General features: G+C 63.2%; 2 protein-coding genes across 5 annotated transcripts in view; one reads left to right on the top strand and one right to left on the bottom strand.

Moving 5' to 3' along the window:
• Positions 1–4849, bottom strand: part of DTX2 (deltex E3 ubiquitin ligase 2) — a 33729-nt gene extending 28880 nt beyond the window's left edge. For all 4 annotated transcript variants that reach the window (XM_080563138.1, XM_080563139.1, XM_080563140.1 and 1 more), the window contains exon 1: positions 4716–4849. The gene's annotated coding sequence lies outside the window, so the exon portion shown is untranslated. The remainder of the gene's footprint in view (positions 1–4715) is intronic.
• Positions 68–21170, top strand: SSC4D (scavenger receptor cysteine rich family member with 4 domains; the record flags this gene model as incomplete). Its single annotated transcript, XM_080563330.1, has 12 exons — positions 68–298; positions 11317–11419; positions 13694–13726; positions 14223–14750; positions 14957–15028; positions 15388–15739; positions 16301–16338; positions 16580–16660; positions 16932–17009; positions 18664–18996; positions 19522–19599; positions 19748–21170. 12 exons carry the CDS (start codon positions 68–70, stop codon positions 20062–20064), a joined length of 2244 nt encoding a protein of 747 aa, XP_080419456.1. The 3' UTR covers positions 20065–21170.
• Positions 21171–22692: the final 1522 nt, after the last annotated feature.

Genomic DNA, 22692 nt, shown 5'->3' with positions numbered 1-22692 from the left:
CACCCCGCCCTGAACCCAAGCTACACAAGCCGTTTACGAGGGAAGCGAGCTCAGCCTTTCACGGAAGATGCTTACTGTGCATTTAGGAGAGCACAGAGGAGTGGATCAGCCTCAAAACCCTCTGGCCGAGGGCAAACGAGGTACCACCACCTACACCATGCCAGTGCTAGCAACTTCTTTTGCCAATCTGAAGCGAGAGCTCTTTGGAAAGACTCTGCTTCCGACCCCAGACACCAGAGCTGCTGCAGACCTGCCTAAAGCCAGCCCAAGGCTGCTGCTGATCCGTATCGATGTAGCTGTAAGCCCTGACCCGAGTTCGGATGCTCAGTAGCCAGGAGCCAAGGCGAGAGGCTGCCCTGCACCGCTGCCTGCCCGTGCTCGGAGCCTATCCTGGCAGCCGCACGCTCCGAGCCCCGCCAGGAGCCCAGCGCTCGTGCACGGCCGTGCCTCGGTTACGCAAGCAGCTCCAGAAACTCTCTGTGCTGATCTGAACTCTGGGAACACAACGCCAGCTCCATCCCCGCTTCTGATGGGTTTTCATCCAGGATCAGTCCCTTGGTTCCTCCTGTGCAGCACCACAGGTGCGCACAAAGCCAGGAGCCGCTCCTTTATGCAGAGCCCGAGAGCCTGCAAGGCACAGAAAGACAAACGTTAAGCTCCATCTGGGACAGGAGCAGACATGGAAGCACCGGGAGGAACAAAAGGCACAAGGAACAGCCTGCGCCACCGAGGGCGGTGATTCAGCAGGTCACCGAGACTGCAGCACACCTACCCGCAGCTTCTGGGGGCGGAAAACCAGGGTCAGCCCGCTCAACCCATTAAGAGATGATTTGAGGAAGAACAGAGGGAGGGGTGGGAGCCTTGAGACGTCCAGATAGAGACGCAGAGGACAGAGACTAAACCCTAACTAACGACTAACTAAACCCTAACGGCTAACCCTAACTCAGAGCAGGCACAGGATGCAGACACCAAAGACCACCACCGCTCTTAGCCCCGGGGGATATAAAAAAGCAGCCCCAAAGCCATCGCACGGTGTCACCCACCGCCACGGGGACACGCGGGTTGTTCGGGGACGCTGGGCAGAACGGGGACACGCCTGTCCCGGTGCCTGGACACCAGGCAGACCACTTGGAGCCCCCTGCGGTGGTGCTCGCGAGCGGCTGGGCACGAGAGGAGGAGCGTGAATGAAGGAAACTCATCCCGCTGTAAAAACCAAGTCACCTTCTCCCCCCTAAGGTCTCGCGCTGTTGACTGCTCGCTTCGGTCCTGCCAGCCGACGGGGAGCTACCAGCTTCCTTCCCGTCGCGTGGAGAAGCTGAGGTCCCCCGAGAGGCGGCTGGGCAGTGGGCGGCTTCCACTGGAGGAAGCCATCCGCACGGGGAACGACGGCCCTGCCGGATGGGGGAAGATCCCACGCTCCGCAGGAGCATCCCATCCATCACGCTCGCGGGGCTCGCTGGCTTAAAAAAAGAAATAGGATAAAGAGAGCAAAGAACAGAGACGCCCACACGTCTGCATTTGTTGGAGGAAAGCAACGCTTTCCCCAGGAATTCGCTGCCGATTCGTCGGAGCCGCTCTGAGGTTTTCGCACCACACCCCCGGCTCGGCCGGGGCTGGGGACAAATGGCTCGGGGTCACCGCACGAGTCCCCGCGCGCTGTGACCCATCCTTTTTTTTATTTACTTTTTTGCTGTCGGGCTTTCTCCCCCCTCCTCCTCCCGGCACATGCAGAGGGTTATCTCGCCGCTCAGAGCGACGAATTTAAACTCGAGGTGTCAAAGCCGACACCTGCCTCCGCCCGTGCGGTCGATGGCGGGTTTCACACCGGCACATCCACGCGCCACCTGGAGCGGCGTGCGTCAGAGCGGGGCTCAGGGCTGCCTGTCCCGCCCGCCGCCCCGCGCCCCCAGGAGCTCCCTATTTACGAGGGGAGAAGTTCGCCAACGCCACTTTCCCCCGAAGTTGTTGCCAAATGCTCATCTGCGGAGCCCACAGCCGCGAGCGGAGCGAGGTTTATTTTTTTTTTTAGGGAGTCGGCAGCTTGTTTTCCTTCCTTCCTGAGGCACGGCAGCAGGAAATGGAGAAGAGAGGACAGCCACCGCGCAGAAGGGCACCGAAAGCCACCTCCCTCACGCCCCACCTTGTGCAGAGGAGGGGGCAGGTGCCACAAGTCCCTTCTCCTCCCCCGGGCGACGCTCTGAATCCGGGGCCACACAGGCAAACCCAACCCAAGCGAAGGCACCCGCCCGGCCGCGCGTGAGCCCTGACAGCCGCTTCTGAGCGCGCCGGGCTCCGACGCCCACTTCCCCGTCAGAAGGGCCAAATATTTCCTGCGCCGGGGCTGCTGGCGCGCGGGAGGAGCCAGGGACACGTCCCCGGGTGCCGCACGAGCTGCAGCTGCCCACAGCCACCGGGAAGGGGGGGGGGACACGGACACGAGTCCTTCAGCTGGGGCAAACACCAGCGAGAAGAGGCCTCGAGGTGCATTTCCTTCCCCGCAACGCCAACTCGGCAAGACACAAGAATACTAAAAGCAGAGTCGCTGTACTTTTTTCTGTGCCCCCCCCGCCCCCCGGGGGGGGCTGCACTAAGGCAGAGGGGGCTCGGGGCGCTGTGCTAACGCAGCCCGGAGGCGGCTGGCAGGGCTGGGGCCGCGGCACGCAGCTGGCTTGCCTGGTGCCACATTTGGGGCGCTCGCAGCGGCCACCGCGTCCCCCTGACCCCGCTTGCCTGCTGCCCCAGCTCCTTCCTGGCTCGGTCCCGGGGGCACCAGCAGCCCTGGGGGCACCGCGTGCACGCACCGAGCCCCTCGGAGCGACACCTCCCGCGGGAAGGCAGAAGCCGCGGCGACTGCTAAGGGCGACGCCTGCTCAGCGAGCGCTCCCGGCTCCAGTTATAAATCCCACGGGATTTCTATTTAAGCCCCCAAACGAAACCAAAATCCGATAGCCGAAGACTTGAATAGCCCCGCCGACCGCCCCCTGCTTAGGAGGCGATTTGTACCCGGGCTCTGTTCGTTTTGAGCTGTAGCTCCGGCACAAACGCTGCAGCGCTTGCCCCTGAGGCTTCAGCTGGGGACTTCTCACCCAAGAGCGGGGTGCCTTTCAGCATTCCCCACGGCCGAATTCGCTCCCTGTTCCTCGAGCCCCAGCCAAACACACTGAGAAAGGCAGGGGAGGAGCAGGTGGGGGCGAGGGGGATTAAAGCATCCGGGAGACAACTGTAATTCTCAATCCTCCGTCCTCAAACGGAAATTTATTTTGCTTTAAATGCAGGAGCTTAAAACTCACGAGCCTCAAACGATTTCTGAAAACCCCGAGTCCACTTGTAAGCTTCTGAACCGGAATTGCCAACGCTGCTAGAAACCGAAGCGATACGTGAGCGCGTGCCACAGTTGGAAAAAAGCCCTCAAGCTGGGCTGCGGTTGCAAAACGCATTTTAAAAGTCACCAGATTGGTAAAACCGACTTCACACGGGGAGGCAGCGGGGCTGAACGAGCCCGGGACCCCACAGTCCTGTGCCACCGTAACCCCAAAAGGAGCCGGGGCAGCACCCCTGTGCCCCCCCCCCCACACGCACACCCCCAGCACCAACACGACAGCCGGCAGCAACCCGGGAGGGAGAGGGGAGGTCGCTGCCAAGACCCCGGCCACGCAGACGGACCCGACGGATGACCCCGCGGATAACCGCGGTGCCTGGGTTAACAGCCGAACGCAGGGGAGAAGTGAAACCCGACCGCCCAGACCTGGACTCCGTCCGTCCAAAACAAGCTCCAGGAAAACCCCCTGAGCGAGGAACCACACTCGGCTCGCCCCTCGCTCGCTCCAGCGTCCTCCTGGGGTGCAGGGCAGGGGATCACGGATCACAGCGAGACTTTACTTGGGGTGGGGACACGATCCTGAGCTTCAGCCAGCACCCAGCACGCTCACCCACCGGTCTCACGGGCCGAAAGCCTGCCCGGTGCCTCCGCAGGGGGACGCCCCGGCGGCACAGCGCCCGCAGCACCCCGAGGCCGCCAGCTTCTCTCCGGCCCCGGTCGTGCCCCGGCAGGACGAGCACCACGCACCCGCCGGCGGGGCCTGGGCTGGCCTGGAGGGCTCCGGCTGGACACGGCAGGGCACGAAGGCAGCGGCGACCACCGGGACGGCTCAGGGCGCTTCCCCGGGCACCCAGCACCCTCCTGGGGGGGCGCCCAGCACCCCCCCGGGGGGCACCCAGCACCCCCCCGGGGCACCGAGAGCCAAGGCAGCTGCCCCTCGCTGGGGCTCCCTCTCAGCCCCCCCGCCCCCAAACCAACCGGGCAAGCGGCGGGGGAAGCAGAAATGCGAATTAAATGGTCATTTTTGAAAAAAAATATATATATATATTTTTTTTTTTTTAAAGGGACACGGCGCCAGGGCGGCTGTGGGGGAGCTGCTCCCCGCAGCCAACGAGGCGCTGCCCGGCCCGGCCCACCAAGGCCCCAGGGACACACGAGCGGCCTGGGCCCGGTCCCCCCGACCCCAAAGCCGGTGCCCAGCCCCCAGCCCCGGTCCCCCCGGCCCCAAACCCGGTCCCGGGCCGCACCGGGGGCTCGGGCCCAGCAACGGCGGGGCCCAGGGGAGCCGTCAGCCGGCCGGGCAGGGCTGGAGCCCCCCGCCCGCCTCCTGCCGCCGGCCCCGAGCCCGCTGAGGCCAGGGCCGGGACCGGGCCCGCCGCCCCCCCGCGCCCCTCACCGTGGCTCCCGGCGGCTCCCGGCGCTGCCGCTTCCCGGCCGGCGGCCCTGGCACTGCGCGTGCGCGGCGCGGGGCCCGCTGGGAGATGTAGTGCGGGGGCGGGGCGGGAGGCGGGGAGGGGAGGGGCCGTGGGGGAGGGGGGGAGAAAGGGGGGGTGATGGGGGGGCGATAACGGGGGGCGATAACGGGGGGCGATAACGGGGGGCGATAACAGGGGGGCGGGGAAATGGATAAGGGATTGATGCGAGGCGTGTGTGACATGGTGTGAGTGTGATGGGTGTGTAAAATAGCGTTGGTATGGGGCAAGTGTGTAAAAGTGTGTGTGATACGGGGGGGTGTAAAATAGCGTGTGCTATGGGGGTGTAAAATAGCGTGTGCTATAGGGGTGTAAAATAACGTGTGCTATGGGGGTGTGTAAATTGGTGTGTGATATGGGGTGATGTAAAATAGTTTGTTCTATGGGGGGGTGTTAAACGGTGTGTGCTGTGGGGGGATGTAAATAAAATACTGTGCGTGATATGGGGGGGTGTGGTACAGGGCGAGTGTGTGTGTAAAATAGCATGGGACATGGTGTGTGTGTGTGTAAAATAGCGTGTGGTGTGAGCGTGGCGCAGTGTGAGCGTGTGAAATAGTGTGTGGTGCAGGGTGTGCATGATACCGTGTGGTGGGGTGTGCATGTGGTACAGGGCGAGTGTGCAAAATAGGGGGTGATGTGGGGGGTGATACGGTGTGCGTGTGTAAAATAGGGTGTGATGTGGTGTGAGTGTGTAAAATAGCCTGTGATGGGGGGGCGTGCATGTGTAAAATTGTGATGCATGTGTAAAATTGTGATGTGGTGTGAGTGTGGTACAGGGTGAGAGTGATGAGTGTGAGTTTTTAAACCTGTGTGATACAGTGTGCGTGTGTGCTATGGTGTGTGTGTAAAATAGTGTGTGGTGTGTGTGTGTGATACAGTGTGTGCACGGTACGGGGTGAGAGGGTAAAGTAGTGTGTGACAACGGTGTGTGTGTGTGAGGTGGTGCGCGTAAAACAGCGTGTGACGTGTGTGTATAAAATAGTGTGTGATATGTGGGGTGTGCGGTACAGAATGGGTGCGTAAAATGGTGTGTGATGCGGTGTTGGGGGGGCTGATTGCAGATTAACTTCCCCACAGGACGAGCCCGAAGTGAGGGGAGTCGGGGAGAAATTCCAGCCGTGTCGGCCTGCTGCGGCCTGCCGAGGAGCGGGGCCCTTCCCAAACCCTGCAGGCGCTGTGAGCGCTTCTCACTGCCACCTAGTGCTGCATGGCCCCCCTCAGCACCCCCGTCCCCTCAGCACCCCCGTCCCCTCAGCACCCCCGTCCCCTCAGCACCAGTGTCCCCCCAGCACCGGGATGCTGGTGCAGGCCTGAGGCAGGCGGCACGCAGGCCATCCTGTGCCATTTCTGTGCCCCATGGGTTCGTGCACCAGGGGAGGCAGCACCCACCACCGCCTGCCTTCCCCGCACCCTATTTTAGGGCTCCGCTCCTGAATCCCCAACGCCGAACGGTCTGAGCTGTGCAGCCTGCGGGTGGAGTGCCGCGAGCTGTGACTGCCCAGCGCTACACCAGGAGCAGGCCGCTGTGCTCCGTGGGCTGGTGGATGCAGGTGGGAAGTCACTCGGCCCCCACGGCCACAGAGATAAGAGGTTGATATAGAAATGTGGAAAAGATCCTTTAAGATCATCAAGTCCAACCATCGATGCTGGACCCTGTCCCTCAGTGCCCCGTCCACATGTCCCTTCAGTACCTCCTGGCATGGGGATGCCATTGCTTCCCCGCGCAGCGTGACCGCCTTCTCCAGGAAGAAATTCTTCCTAATATCCAATCTAAACCTCCCCTGGTGCAACTTGAGGCCGTCTGGGACTAGATTCACATAGGGTCCTGCTGCCAGGGGCCCGATATCCTACCCAGAGAGGTAACCTCATGAGAGGGGACGCAGAACAGCGAGGGACTCATGTCTACTCCCACAGGCTGTAGCATGGACACCGGGATCACCCATGGGTGCTCCAGGGCACCTTTGTGGGTCTTGCCCTGCACTGTGCAGGGAAAAGAGAAGAAGCTCTCGCCCTCGCTGCTGTCACCAGCGGAAACACATCCAGCGGTGTTTGGGCACCCCGATGGCACAGCAAAATGCTCGGATAGACAGCGGCCCAGCAGCCGCCCGCATTGAGCACCTTGCTGTGACCGCCCAGAAGGGACCCAGCTCCCCGTCTGCCACCCCTGAGGCCATCGGAGCCTGTCAGCGGGGCGTCCTTGGGCTGCTCCTTGTCTCCGAAGCGGGTTCCCCGGGCGAACAAAGGCCGTTTTGTGCAGGGCTGGGTTCCGCTCCCTCAGCTCCACCTCGCTGCAGCCCTGCGCCAGTGCCGAGGCTCCCCGGGGGCTGCAGCCTCCCTTCCTTCTGCTCTCCACAAATGTGTTAAAATTAAACACAACCATCAGCTGGTGCACGGGCTGGCCAGAGATGCTCTCGTACTGGTTTCGCCTTCCTCCACGAAAGCGGGTGGAAGGGCTGCTTTCCTCTGGGGACAGCGAAGGGCTGCGGGGAGAGGGAGCAGGAGCAGCGGTGGATGGATTCCTACACCTCACAGAGCTCCTGGGTCACTGGGACCAACGGGGTTTGGCTTCCCGCTCCCTAGGGAGCCCCCATCCCTGGCGGTGCCAGCAGCCCCCTATCCTGTGCAGGGAGACGGAGGGAGGCAGCAGGAGGAGAGGCAGCAGCAGGGCAGGGTGGGCAGGAGGGGTGCCGCGTCCCCTCTTCTTGAGCACCAGCAGGTCTCGCAGCCATCAGCCAGCTCGTGCTGTCCCTTCCTTCCCCATCCTGCTGGCGGCAAAGCCTCCTCCCAGCTGAATTGTCCCCAAAATGCAGATGACAGCAGGAAGCAAGCTCCTGAAAGCCGGCTGGTGCAGCTCAGCAAGCAGCAGGGGAAGCCTGCAGCTCATCAGCACCCAGCCCGTGGCTCACACCTCCCCGAGGAACAGATCGGCCCCAACCTTTTCTCCCCTCAGCCAAAATACACCTGGGGTTTGGCCAGCTCACTGCCAAGGGAAGCCTTTTTTCTCCCCGTACCCCTGCAGATTTGTGAAAATCATGGACAGGGAGGGGAGCATCTTCAGGCTGCCCGAACGGAGGCTTTGCTTCATGGTTCCCCCCGGGCTGGATGCGGATCGCTTGTGACAGCGACCATCCATAGCCCGGGGCTCTGGCAGGCAGCCGGGGTGGCTGAAAGTTTTTCAAAGTTTGGGCGAAACAGACCAAAAAGGCACCTTTGAAACGAGCATTTATGAGCAGACTAATTATAACTTTGCCGCTGCTGGGGAATAAAAAGTCAATGCCTACTTGCTAATTACTGCAACACCAGAAGGAATATCGGCAGGTGGGTAATGGCGCAGTCACCGGCGGTTGTCACTGCTTTGTACCGAGGTGAAGCACAAACGTTTTGGGGCACGGGCTTCCTCCAGACCCACAAAGAAGGGCAGAGAGGCACCCGCTGCCTGCACTGAAAGCCGGGGCAGAAATCCTGCTGGTTGTGGCTTCAGCTTGTCCAAAGCCAAAGGCAGACCAGGGTCCCCAAATCACTGGGGGGGTTAAGAATCCGCAAGAAAACCCAGCACGTTTTTGCGGTCCTTTTCAGTTACCTTCAAGAGTGTTGAGACTTTCGATGGGCTTTTTCTTGCAGCAGCGATGGTTGAACGAGCTTCCATTTAAAATAACGCGGGATGCCCCCGTGGCCATCAGCTCCATCGGTCTCCAAGAGGAGCTGGGACCCACGGGTGCGCAGCGCTGTGAGGCTGGCCCTGGCTGGAAGCTCAGACATGAAGCACCTGAGGGGGGGGGGAAAGGTTTCCCCTGGATGGGAGACAGGGTAACGCCACCAACCCAAATCTGGTGATTTTTGGAGAGCCCGGAAAAACCTTCCTTGACTTCGCCCTTGGGAATGAGGAGCACAGGTGCCACCGAGGTCTTGTGCGGCGAGCACAGGCTGGGGGCCAGCAGGGGACCTGCTGGGGATGCCCAGGGACACACGGGGAGCGCTGCGGGTTTGGGACCTGTGTCTTGCCCGCACAAACTGGCCCGATCCAGGCATTGCGGGGTGCCAGCAGGATTGGGACTGTGTCCTTGCTGCCTTCCCCGTGGTGGCATGAAGGCCTTGCTGCCTTCTCCAAAATGGGGCAGGAAAGCGGGGAGGGGGAAGCGGCGAGCCCAGATGCCTTCCGCCCGCTCCCGGAGGCGCTCAGCTGGCTCCCAGCGCCAGCCTGAAACCCGAGCCAGTCCCACCCCATCCCGCCTCGCTCATCGTCCCCTCTTCCTCTCCTCTCTCTGCTTTTTCTCATCCTCCTCTTCCTCTCCTCCCTCCTCATCCTCCCTCCCCGGGCCGTCTCCCCCAGGAGGGGATGGGCAGCCCCACAATGGGACGACGTGGGCACCTTCCGACCCCACAACCGTGAGCCTTCCTCTGCCAGCAGCAGCATCCGACCCCAGGGTGGCACGGGATGACAGGCTGGAGCTGCTCTGTCGATGGACGAGATTCTTTTTCTCTTCCTTCCTTTTATTTTTTCGTCATTTTCTAAAAAAATTTGCACCTGCCCCCGCGCTGAAAGAAAAGCTTCCTGCCTTATCCCCGCTGCCTCCTGCCTGGGATAAGAGGCAACATTCATCTCATCAATTATTTTTTATTTTTGTTAACTAACCAGCCAGCAATTTTCTTGACTTCAGAAGAGAATCTTTATTTCTGGGATTTAATATATCCCTTTTTATACTGCAAAGAAAATATCAAACAGGTATGTGGATTGATGACACTACTTTTGGAAGAGGGTTGGTCCAGCAGCAAATGTGTCTCATCTGGTCCGAAGGAAGGAGTTTTTGTGGTTTATTTGCTGGGATCTGCAGGGAAAGTGGGGATTTACCTTGATGGGGACAGCTGGGGCTGCGGCTCGCATTTCGGTGGTTAATGCCTGCCAGGGCACGGGGGTAGCTGGAGCAGGAGGAAGGCTGGATATGGGATGGATGCGGGGTGGATACGAAGTGGATGCAGGATGCGTGCGGGATGGATGTGGGATGGGTTCAAGGTGGATGCAGGATGGATGAGGGATGGATGTGGGATGGGATGCAGGATGCATGCGGGATGGATGTGGGATGGGTATGGGGTGGATGCGGGGTGGATGTGGGGTGGATGCGGGGTGGATGTGGGGTGGGTATGGGGTGGATGCTTGCCCACAGCAGGGCTGGTGCAGGCGGCATGCCGAGGGGCTGCTGGCCCACGGCAGCATGCCGGCCGTCTTTCAGCCCCTCTCTGCCGCAGAGCAGGGAGGGCCGGCAGGACAAAAGGCGACATTCTTCAGAGCGGCATAAGCATGAATGGAGTATTGAGAAATGCGACGTTAGGGCCTAGATTGATTTCCGTGCCCCGTAACTGAGCCGTTGGCGTGCTGGCGGGTCTCCTCCGAGCGCTGGGTCGGCAGCAGCCCCACGGCAGGAGCAGGGGTGTGTATGGGGCTGCACCCTACGTGGAAGGTCCATCCTGCACCCGTGGGAAGGTGTTGAGTCCCCATTTTTGGCCATCAGCAGAAGTGGCAGTAGCAGCACCCATCGCTCCAAGAAGCCCCGTCCAAGCTGCAGAGTCTAATTTTAGGCCTCCAGCTATCCAAGATTTACAGCCTGGCTTTACAGCCATCGTGAAATAGTGTCCTCAGGATGGCACCCCTCCGCCAGGCCCCGGCAGTGCTGTCCCTGTCCCCGTCCCCATGGTGAGAGCCTGGTGCTGGGGACGTGCTGGGTGCGGGGTGTCCCTGCCAGTGCGCACCCAACAGAGCTAACGTTCACCTTTTCTACAGCAGCTTTTGAACCGAGCAGCAAATGGAGGGGGAATTGTGTCTCTTTAATAAGAGGAGAGCACCGAGGGAGGGAGAGGAGCTGCGCGATGGAGAGGGCTGAGCATGGATGTAGCCAGCCCAATAATTCGGGGAGGGTTTCTCACCAACTGCACGGTGGGAGCCTGGCGCAGCCTTGGAGGCTTTTTGCTGGGTTTCCTGCTCTTGTGAATTCTTCAGCCCCGGAGGAGCAATGCCAGGAGCCTCCCCAAAAGAGGGCTGTGACTTGCTGGGGTGGCATGAAGCACCTTCACTTCCCAGAAGGGGGCTGCGTGGCGTGCTGGAGTGCCACGTCGATGCGGTGGTTTAGGAATTACCCATGCGGATGGGGAGCCTGTTTCCACCTCTTCCAGCGCTTAATTTAATGTGTGCCTCATGCGGCAGGCTGTATGCGGTGGGTGTGTGCTGCGGAGTCTGCCTGTAACCTCCTGCAGAGGACAGAGAAGGACGAACTCCACGGGGGTGCACAGAGGGTGCACCTGGGGCGGTGGCACCGCGGCACAGCCCGGCGGGCAGCATTGTGGCCCGCTGCACGGCGCCGGGGCAGCAGCCCTCAGGGTCCTGAGCTTTGGTTTTGAGGATACAAGGTGCCCCTGAAGCCACACAGGAGAACACCTTGTTCTCAGCAAAAGCCAGCCCGAGCCCTGATTTTGATGCGATTGCTGCCCCAGCCACCCCCCGCCACCGCTAACGCTGGTGTCTGCGTGTCCCAGGGGCAGCAGGAACCTCGAGTGGAGATGAGCCCTGGCCCGTGCCCGGTGTGTGGGGCGCTGCCTGCCTCCCTGCTCCTCCTCCTCCTCCTCCTCGGCCCCACAGGTGAGCTCTGGCTGGGCACGGTGGGACTGGGGGGCTCGGGCACCGAGGTCTTCCTCCTGGCTTGCCGCGGCAGGCAGATCGTCTTCGTGCGGACAGTGCCACCATGTCCCTGGTGGCACTGAAGGAGGGAGCGAGCTTGGCTTTTATCTCCCACCACGGATTAGGTGTGATAGCAAGCCCAAGACCGTCCGGTGGCTGGAGCAGGACGCTGCCAGCATCCCCGGGACATCCCCACGGAGGTGTTGGGGGCTGAGCACGCAGCCCAGGGCACAGGCTGGGCTCCTGGCGGGTGCTCACAGCAGGGGTATTGCTGCTTTCGCTCTCCTTCGTGCTGATGGGAAGCATTTCAGTCGAAACTGGTGAAAGCGATTCCTGCTCCTGGATGAGCAGGCCCACACCAGAGCTTCAGCAACACAATTATTCCAGTTTGACAAAAAGCCAAACCACGCCAGTGCCGTGCTGGTGCGGTGGCACCGTGCTCTGTGACACCAACCCCTCCACGCTGCCCTGCTCCTCTTCATGAGTGGGCGCAGCAAAGTCACTAACGAAGGGCGATGTGTCCTCCTGGTTGGTGGTTTTGTTTAGAAATGTGCCCTGAGAGGAGCTGTGTTTACACAGCTCCTTCTTCTTTCTTTTATTTTTTATTTTTTATTTTTTATTTTTTACTTTTTTTGGCTCTGCGAGGCTGCATCAGAGAGAGCTGGAAGCTGCGTCTGCTCCCCAGGAACACCGGTTTCCTCATTAGTGTGGACACACCGCGCGCATTTTTTCAGGCCTCCCTTGACTTTGCTGGAGGATGCTCTTAAATGTATGCTTCAGAGCTTTGATCCCGATGGATGGGAGATGAACATGGAATATTTAACAAAGCCATTCTCACCCGCTGCTTGGAATAGGTGGCGAAAACCCACCCGAGCCAGGATCAATCACTCCTAAAATCCCCGGCACCTCCACCCACCCTTTGGCATCTCCCCCCCAGCCTTTCCTCCCAGGTGCCGAGACACTGCCGCAGCGCCTTGCTGTCATCTGGGGGGCCTCCAGCTCCCCGCTTGGCACCCCTCCTGTGCAGCACCCACACAGGGGGGCACCCATGGGACACGGCAAGCGCCCGGTGCTGGGTGCAGGCAGGCCAGCATCAAGCACCCCCAAAGCAGGCTCCTGGCCAGAAAACGGTGAGAGAAATGTGCTAAATGCTGCTGCAGCGACCCAAAAGAAAGCCCTAGGTACCGTGTGGTGCTGCCCACGTTCCAGAAAAGCATTTCTGTTTAATTGGGCAGACAAACGAAGGGTCCCCCCGCTCCATCCCCAGCCTGGCAGAGCTCCTTGCAGGCTGGGGGGGGGGCGTTGGTGAGGCAGTCCCTTGCTGGAGGCCTGGCAGCATCCCCCCGGGCTCCTGTCTCCTGAAGGGATCGGTTACCAGCAGGCGAGCCCCTGCTGTGTGCTCCTCCCTGCCCACCCCATCAAACGTGCCCCATCTCCTGCCCTGGCACCCGCCAAGGGTCCTAAGGGTCCCTGTATTTTGGGGCCGCATCCTGAGTTTTCCCTGGTGGGGGTGCTGCAGCAGGTGGGGGTTTCCCAGGTGCCTGCACCACTGCGAGGTGGAAGACGTGGTTGCAAGAGGCAGATCCGCATGGACCTGCCGTGCCCTGCAGCAGCAGCACCCTGCAGCTCGCCCGGCTTCGGGGCCACCCTTGGCGTGGCTTCATCCCATCAGCTGTGTCGGTACACGCACAGAGACACACAGCTTGCAAAATGCTGACTGCATTGTGAAAAAAAAAAAATAATAGATTACAATGCATAGAGAGCTGCCCAGCGCAGCGTTTTCCATCAGGAAATCACCAGCAGGCTCCCCGTGGCGGCAGGCAGGACCATTTCCCCGGGGGCTGCTGCCGTCGCTCGCCGTGCCCATAAAGCAAAGCTGCTGGCAGCGAGACAACGCGGGGAGCGGGGAGGAGAGGCAGCAGTGAAAGGCTCCTTCTGTCTGGAAGCTAGCAGCTCCCGGGCGCGCGCCAGGAGAGCAGCTTGGTTTCATTAGGCTGCTAACAGCCACCCTTGGCACCTCTCTGCCGAGCTCCATCCAAGGGTTTCGGGGAGCTGCGGGGACCCAGGGGAGCCGAGAGCGAGGGCGGTGGCGGGCGAGACGCAGGGGGCTGGAGCTGCCAGCTCCTCTGGAGCAGAGCCGAAATAATTCCCAGCACGTGCAGCTGGTCCCAGCCCTGCTCCCTCCATCCCCGTGCGTTTATCCAGGGAGTCCTGATCCTGCCTTCTCTGTTTCAGGCACCTCCGAGCCTGCTCCGCTGCCGTTCCCAGGTGAGGTCCTTCTCTGCGAGCCGCTTTTCTCCAGGTTTTGCAGCTGAAAAAAAAAAATATATGTGGTTTTGTTACAAATGGGGCTGCAGATAGGAGGCATGTTGGTTTGGAACAAAGAGCGGCAGCAGAAAGCCAAACTTCTTTTACGGAGAGGAAATAGGGATCCTTTATTAGCCCCGCGCTGCTTGTTATCAGGCGAGGAAATCCTGCCAGCCCCTGCCGGCTGCCCGTCCCCGTGTCACTCCCCGTGCCCCCGTCAATAAGTCCCTCGAGGGCAGCTCACACACGTGCTCCCCGCTGCCAGCAGCGCGGGGAAGCGTTTCCCTGCCGCCAGTTCCCACTGGGGACCGACTGCGGCCGCGTTCGCCGAGACGAGCAGCGACCTGCTAATTGCGCCTCGTCACCCGAGCCGCGCGGTGGCACACGGCTGGGTTGTTCCCGGGCTGCCAGCAGCCAGGAGGACGGGTGATATTGCACCTCGTGTGATCAAAAAAAGGTGCAGGGGTGCCCGTGTCCCCGCCACCGAGCTCGGTAGGTGTTAGTAATGGGGTTGGCACGCTAGCGGCTGGCCCACGCTGTAGCCAAGAGTCACCCATTCGATCCAAGGAGCGGCGATTCGGGGCAGAATGGGCCCAAAACCTCCGTAACGGAGACATTTCTGGGTGTCTGCTGCCTCCTGGCCAGCCCGCTGAGCACCTCGCTGTGCCCGTCCTCGCAGAGCTGCGCCTGGCCAACGGGCCCGGCCGCTGCCAGGGCCGCCTGGAGATCCTCCACAACGGCTCGTGGGGCACGGTGTGCGACGACGACTGGGACATCGTGGACGCCAACGTGGTGTGTCGCCAGCTGGGCTGCGGCCACGCCATCGCCCTGCCGGCGCCCATGACCTTCGGGCAGGGCAGCGGGCCCATCTTCTTGGACAACGTGGACTGCAAGGGCCGGGAGGCGGCGCTGAGCGAGTGCTGGAGCCACGGCTGGGGCATCCACAACTGCTACCACTACGAGGACGTGGGCGTCGTGTGTAACGGTAACGGGGCTCGGTTCCTCCGGGGCGAGGGGTGCGCGGGGGGCTTGTGGCTCCACGGACCTCCCAAAGGAGCCCCGGGGTCGTGTCTCAGAACTTGTTTCTCCGAGGTTGGGTCAACAGAGCCTCTGCATCCTTCCTGCGACCCTTTTCTTGGCCCCGGTCACCTCCCTGGCAGGAACTGAGGCCGTCTCTCATTCCCTCTCCAGAGCTCTTGCCCACGCCAGCAAGCGAAGGACCGACCAGCAGGACTGCCACGGCCTCGGGGCGCAGTGGGGAAGGTGAGGGGCTGGGAGCCCGTGACGGCTGGGGGCTCTCTGAGGGGCGAGCGGAGCAGCAGCACCACCACCCACCACCACCCACCACCACCCACCATCACCCACCACCACCACAGCCCAGCCCTTCCCCTCCACGCAGCCACCCCGCTGGGTTGCCCAAGAGGAGCAGACCCCCAGCAGCTCCGCCTTTGGGGCCAAATCCTGTTCCAGCACTTCGCGCAGGATCCCATCAGTCGCGCTGCCCCAAAGCAGAGCCCCTGCCGCCCGCTCAGGTGGTTTCTTCCCCACCAGAGCCCAGCTCTGTGGGTCGGTGGCCTCGAGGGGACAGTGAGACGCTTGTCCCCCGTGCTGTCACCCTCCAGGCGACGGCAGCATCCGGCTGGTGAGCGGGGCGGACGCCTGCCAGGGCCGGGTGGAGATCTTCTACGGCGGGAGCTGGGGCACGGTGTGCGACGACGACTGGGGCCTGAGCGACGCCGGCGTGGTCTGCAAGCAGCTGGGCTGCGGCCGAGCCCTGGAGTCCAAGAGCAACGCCTATTTCGGCTACGGCACGGGGCGCATCCTGCTGGACAACGTCAACTGCGAGGGCAGCGAGCCCGTCCTCTCCGCCTGCTACAGCCTCGGCTGGGGCATCCACAACTGCGGCCACCACGAGGATGCCGGGGTCATCTGCGCGGGTAATCGGGGGAGAGTTGGGCATCTGCGGGGGGAATAGCCCCGATGCGCCCACGGGGCTGCTGGAGCATCCTTCTCCTCTCCTGGGGCTCGGGATGGGGCCCGAACCCAGCTCCGGGATGGGACAGCAGAAATCATCTCCCTGCCCTCGCTGCGGGGCCAGGAGGGGAGGGAAGGAGCGGTGCCAGCGCCGGGAGCGCTGCCAGGCTCGCCCCCCGCCTCTCTCCCATCGCCCAGCCCCACCATTATCTGCTGATTGCCATTCATAACATTAATAAGCCCCTTGAATTCCCTCGTTATCGTGGCTAATGACTGGAGCAGGAAGCGCCGCCGCTTTCCTGCTATTAGCCGACAATGGGGCTGATGGGGGGAAAGGGGAAATTTTCTCAGGGTGTCCCTTTGCCCCTCAAACACGGGCCACGTGGGGGCCAGGTGGCAGCGCTCGGAGCCCGTCAGGTGGGGCAGGACCTCGAAGAACCCGGCTTTGGAGCTGGCGGTGGGGCTGGCTGCACGCTGCCTGCCCCCGCCGCGCTCCCCGCTGCTCCTTACTCTGCTCATATTTGAATATTTTGTGTGTCGAGGCTCGGAAATGTCCTGCAGCACTTCTACGGGGCTTGGAGAAGCTCCATCTCCAGCATGTGGGAAGTGGGGACGGAAGAAGTCTATCTCCAACTCCATTTCCATCTCCTTCTTCATCTGTCATCTCCATCATCTCCATCTCCATCATTTCCATCTCCATCACCTCCATCATCTCCACCTCCACCATCTCCTTCCATCCTTTCCATCCTCACACCCTTGCACCACTCTGCTCTGCGTCCCAGGCCAGCTGCCCTGCAGCTTCTCCCCGCTTGTCCCCTCTGTCCCTCTGTGTCCCTGCAGGGCTGGACACGTCCACCATCACGTCCTTCACCACCTCGGTGGCCCTGGACTACCAGGAGACGCTCACTGCCACAGCCACAGGTATGGGGTCAGCAGCCACCAGTGCCATGGCGGGGTGGGGGGCTCCAGGGGCTGGTGGCTCCCTGGGCTGTCCCTGCCCAGGGGACAGGGGACCCAGGCGCATCTTGGTGAGCTTTTGGGGCTCTCCTGGGTGACCTTCCCCAAGGCACGTCCCCGGGAACCTCTTGCCGGCCCCTCAAGTGACTTTGCCATGGGGTCACTGTGGTGCTGGGGGGCAGCGGGAGCTGGGGCCGGACCCCCCGGTGTCCCCATGTCCCGGTCCTTGTCTCAGCGGTGACAGACGGCCGTGAGCAGCCCACGCCGGTGACCGAGGTGGCCACGACCGCGCTCCTCACCTCCCAGATGGAAAGTAAGCGTGCGGCCGCCGCCGGTGCCGCACGGGGTCTGGTGCGGCCCCCACCCCGAGGTGCCCCTGCCCCAGCCCTGGGAACACGACCCCGTAACCCCAGGGCTCGACCCATACGCCAGGGGCACCCCAGGGCTCACTCCGTGCTGCCGGGGGCTGCCCCATGTCCCCAGGGGTTCACGCCCCTGCCCCCCCCAGATTCATCCCATGTCCCCAGGGGTTACCCGATGATCGCAGTGTGCACCCGTGCCACCAGGGCGTCACCCCATCTCCCCAGGGGGCTCCCCTAATGTCCTCAGGGCCCCCCCCCATCCTTCCATGGTGATCACCCCATACCCACAGAGCTACCTCCTACACCCCTGGGGGCTCCCCCCACCTCCCCAAGTCTCCCCCCATCTCCCCATGCCCCCGACATCCTTCCATGGTGTTCACCCCATATCCACAGGGCTCTCCCCATGGCCCCCCCCCCCACATCCTCCCATGCTGTTCCCCCCATCTCCCTCTGCACTTACCATTTCCCCATGCCCCCCCCCATCCTCCCATGCCGTTCCCCCCATCTCCCCAGGGGCTCCCCCCATCTCCCTGTGCACCCCCCCTCTCCCCAAGGTTCCCCCCATCTCCCCAGGGGCTCCCCCACTTCCCTAAGCCCCCCCTCCTCCCAATCCTCCCATGCCGTTCTCCCCATCTCCCCATGCCCCCCCCATCCTCCCATACTGTCCCCCCCATCTCCCCACGCCCCCCCATCTCCCCACGCCCCCCATCTCCCCATGCCCCCCCCATCTCCCCATGCCCCCCCCATCCTCCCATGCTGTCCCCCCCCATCTCCCCATGGCCCCCCAATCTCCCCACGCCCCCCCCATCTCCCCACGCCCCCCCATCCTCCCATACTTTCCCCCCCATCTCCCCACGCCCCCCCCATCCTCCCATACTGCCCCCCCCCAATCTCCCCATGCCCCCCCCCATCCTCCCATGCCGTTCCCCCCACCTCCCCAGGGGCTCCCCCCATCTCCCTGTGCACCCCCCCTCTCCCCAAGGTTCCCCCCATCTCCCCAGGGGCTCCCCCACTTCCCTAAGCCCCCCCCCCAATCCTCCCATGCCGTTCTCCCCATCTCCCCAGGGGCTCCCCCCATCCTCCCATACTGTTCCCCCCCATCTCCCCACGGCCCCCCCAATCTCCCCACGCCCCCCACCTCCCCACGCCCCCCCATCCTCCCATACTGTCCCCCCCCATCTCCCCATGCCCCCCCCATCCTCCCATACTGTCCCCCCCCATCTCCCCACGGCCCCCCCATCTCCCCACGCCCCCCCATCCTCCCATACTGTCCCCCCCATCTCCCCACGCCCCCCCCATCCTCCCATACTGTCCCCCCCATCTCCCCACCCCCCCATCTCCCCACACCCCCCCATCTCCCGACGCCCCCCCATCCTCCCATACTGTCCCCCCCATCTCCCCACCCCCCCATCTCCCCACGCCCCCCCATCTCCCGACGCCCCCCCATCCTCCCATACTGTCCCCCCCATCTCCCCACCCCCCCATCTCCCCACACCCCCCCATCTCCCGACGCCCCCCCATCCTCCCATACTGTCCCCCCCATCTCCCCACGCCCCCCCCATCTCCCCACGCCCCCCCCATCTCCCCCCGCCCCCCCCCCGTGGCTGTGCCGGCGCCCACCCGCAGGTGGCGGCGTGCGGCTGGCGAACGGCAACGGGAGCTGCCGCGGGCGGGTGGAGGTGCGGCACGGCGGCACCTGGGGCACCGTCTGCGACGACGACTGGGACTTCCCCGACGCGCAGGTGGTGTGCCGGCAGCTGGGCTGCGGCCACGCCATCTCCGCCACCGTCCTCGGCTTCTTCGGCTTCGGCAGCGGGCCCGTGCTGCTGGACAACGTGGGGTGCGCCGGCGGCGAGGCGCGGCTGGCCGACTGCTTCCACCTGGGCTGGGGGCAGCACAACTGCGGGCACCACGAGGACGCCGGCGTCGTCTGTCGAGGCGGGTGGCGAGCGGGCGTCGGACGGGGCGGCGGTGGGAGAGGCCGCGGCGAGGGCAGGGATGCTCGTTCGGGCGGGGGGAGACGGGGTTCGGGGTACCCCGGTCGGGCACCGGCACGCCGAGGTCCCCAGGGAGGTGGTCGCGGCACCCAGGCTGCGGGTTTGGGGGTGTTTGGACGACGGTCTCAGACACGCGGTGCGGTTTTTGGGAGGCCCGGCGCTGAGCCGGGTGATGGACTTGACCCCGGTGGGTCCCTGCCGATTTGGGATGTCCTGCGGTCCCATGGTTCGGGGAGGACGGCAGCAGCGGGATGCTGGCAGGGGGCGGCCAAAGCGTGGGTGCCACCTCTGCTCCCGTGGGTGCTCCCTGGTCCTGCGGCTACAAGCACAGGGACCACATTTCCATGCTACGTCACCTGTCCCCAGCTCCTGTCCCCTGCCAGCCGCTCACACGGGGACTCTGAGCTGGCCCCAAAAAGTCCGGACATCCCCTGAACTGCCCTTCACACCCCTTCCCCTGCTCCAGGTGCTGACGACTCAGGAGACCATTCCCAAGAAGCCACCGTTGCAGCCACCACGCCAGCCCCGACCCACCCGGAGGACGGTAGGTGCCCTGTGGTCCCCGGGGGGATGGATGCCATCCTCCGGAGGTCCTTGGGACGGAGGCTGGGAGAATCAAGGCTTGTTTTGGGGACGAGCCCCATCTCCCCCACCCAACGGGGAGCCACCCCACCCCGACGTCCTCCCCGCAGGCTCCCTGCGCCTGGTGAACGGCAGCCACCGGTGCGAGGGGCGCGTGGAGATGTTCCACCTGTCCCAGTGGGGCACGGTGTGCGACGACGCCTGGGACCTGCGGGACGCCGAGGTGGTGTGCCGGCAGCTGGGCTGCGGGCGCGCCGTGGCGGCGCTGGGGGAAGCTCCCTACGGCCGGGGCGCCGGCTACATCTTCCTCGACAACCTCAAGTGCAAGGGCAGCGAGCCCTCGCTGCTGCGCTGCTCCCACATCCGCTGGGACGTCCACAACTGCGACCACTCGGAGGACGCCGGCGCCGTCTGCAGCCTCCTATGACCGGCCGCCCGCGGGGACCCTCGCGCGGGTACGGCGGGGAGGGGGCTCGGGGTTCAGGAGCTGGGGAGGGATGGGGGGCTCCGTGGGGATTTTTAATGCAGCGGGGTGTAAATCAGGCGGGCGGGAGCTGATGCCAAGCACGCTCAAACGAGACACGAGGTGTGTTTCGAGCCCAGTTTCCCAGGGAAATGAGGTTGGGCAATCACGCTGGCTGCGCGTGGACGTGTGCCTCGCCGGCTCGTGAACCCGCTGGCTGGCTTCACCCGAGCTGGGCAGAAGGGGAGAGGTCTCCAAGGTGATGCGTTCCCATTTAATTCTTTAAAACAGACAGCGGGGGGAGGGAGAGGCCTCTACAGGGGGGGAAACCTAACCAGCTCAACACCATATGAGCCATCAGAGAATCCACCAGCAAGCACTGCTGGACGCCAGCCTTTGAGAGCAGAATTTGTGCCCCGGCACTACCTGCTAGCATGCGTGGGGCCAGGCAGCGGTGGCTCCTGGTGGCCGGTGTCCCCAGCTTGGACACAGCCACCTCCCTGCCTCCACGTCCCCTCTCGTCCCTCGGGGCGCTGCCTGGGGCGCCCTCGGGCGTTTGGGGTCAGCGCTGGGTTTCCTTGGCTCCTAAAGTCTTGGCTGAAGCTTCTCCCCCCCCCCAAAACTGCCCATTGGAAAGCAAAACGAAACACAAAAGCAAATAAAAAAAAATCGGTTTTGGTGTGAAATCTGGTTGGTTTCAGCCATTTTGTTTAAGAGATGAGGGGAGCAAAATGGATTTTCTGCTGTGAAATTGGCTCGGGATTGTACCTGGGAAACGTAACCCAGGGCTGAACTCCATCCAGAACATTCCAGCTGCTCTGCAGCGAGGTGCTGCCGTTCTTCCCTTTGCTTTGCAGCCCCCCGTTAACCCACAGACGAGGTTTCTCTCCCCGTGCCGCCAGGAGAAATACCAAGAAACCTCCCAAATTCTCACACAGGGCCACATCCCGCGGCTGCCCCCTAACTTCCCCCACTGCCCACGTCGTCTCCTCTCCTCCTGCTCCTCTCCCGAGCGCAACCACAAAAAGCTGGGGAGCAGGGCGAGACGGGGCTCCCTGCAGCCTCCCTGTGTCCCCATGTCCCCATGTCCCCATGTCCCCATGTCCCCGTGCCCGCTGCCACCCAGACCCCCTGCACGGCGGTGGCGCCCAGCAGCACAGCCCCTTTGTCCCTGCAGAGCACGGGGACGCACCGGGCACCATTTCCACCAGAAAGCAGAGAAAATCTACTCGTCAGGTCTGTGTAGGGCATGCGAAGGTGTTTATGGGGTGCCACGACTGCTGCGTAACGCAGGGGGTGCCGGGGTCCCCCTCCTCCCCACTCAGTCCCGTGTTTGTACAATTCTTTTGTTAATAATAGATTGCGCACATTCCCATTTTTTTCCACTTTTCTTACGTGTTTTTTTTGGGGGGTTGTTCTGTGAATAAATAAAATCCCTTTTCGAGTGAGTGCTTGCCTCTCTGCAACCCCTCCGAGACTCGGCGAAAGCGAACGGGCTCGGGGCAGGCGATGCCCCCGCGCCACGCGAGGGGGGCTCGGGTTTGGCCGTGTGAGGTCGGCACAAACCCCACCCGTGCGCACAGCACCTCACACCGAGCTGGGAACCAAGCTCGGACCGTCCTGGGCTCAGGGGAGGGATTTGGGGTCTGGCTCTGCTCCCGGCTGGCTTTGGCAGCCCCGGAGGCTGCGGGGTTGCTGCTGAAGCGGGCGGGTTGCTGCTGTGCAGCTGGACGGGCTCCGCAGTGCTGACGGCAGTAAATCGGTGCTGCGCGCTGACGCCGGGGGAGCAGCCGGGCAGAGCGGCCGTGCCGGGAGCTGCTGGGGCCGCAGGCTTCTGCAGGGGGCTGGGGGCGGGCAGGGGGGGGCTCTGGGCTCAGGCTCCAGCCCCCAGCCCAATTTTGCAGGGTTTTCTGCACCCAGCCCACCAGCGTGGCCCCAGCCGTGACACGGCCGCTGGATCTCCGCTGCCATCAGTCCCAAAACTGCTCCCAGCCTCCTGCAGGTGCCCTCGGGTGCCTCTCGTCCCCTCCCCGGCACGCTGCTCTGGGTCCAGGGGGGAAACTGAGGTGCGGAAGCGACCCCCAGCAAAGCCATCGCGGCACAGCCGGGCGCGGGCTCTGGGTGCCCTGACCCTGGCAGGACGCAGGAGCAGGGTGCGCAAAACCCTTCCCGTGTCCCCGCTGCCCACCCCGCTCCATCCCCTCTCCTCCCGCGTCCCTTCCCTGCTGTCACCCGCTCCCAGGACAGGCGGGGAGGAGGCTGGAGGCCAGGAGGCCACGGGGACCGCGGGGTGCCGAGGGCTCTCCTCTTTTCGCACTGCATCGGCTGCTTCCCCCGCCTCGGCCGGAGCAGCTGCGGCCCCGCACGGGTCGATGCCATCGATTAGTTCCTGCCTCCGTCCCCAGAGAGGGGATGGCGCGGAGGCCGGGGAGAGAATGAATATTTCACAAGGTCCCGGCAAAAGCCGGGGTTATTTTGGGGCCTGGATTTATGGCCTATTAGGAATAAGGAATGAGTCTGTACTGGGGAGAGGAGACCCATTAATCCAGGCGGAGGGAGCACAAATGAGCAAGGGGAAATGGAGGAGGCTGT

The sequence above is a fragment of the Anser brachyrhynchus genome (assembly GCF_964034855.1).
Source record: "Anser brachyrhynchus genome assembly, chromosome: 20".
In the NCBI taxonomy this organism is placed as follows: Eukaryota; Metazoa; Chordata; class Aves; order Anseriformes; family Anatidae; genus Anser; species Anser brachyrhynchus.
Note: the sequence above shows the minus strand (reverse complement) of the source record. Positions and strands in the feature narration are given on the sequence as shown.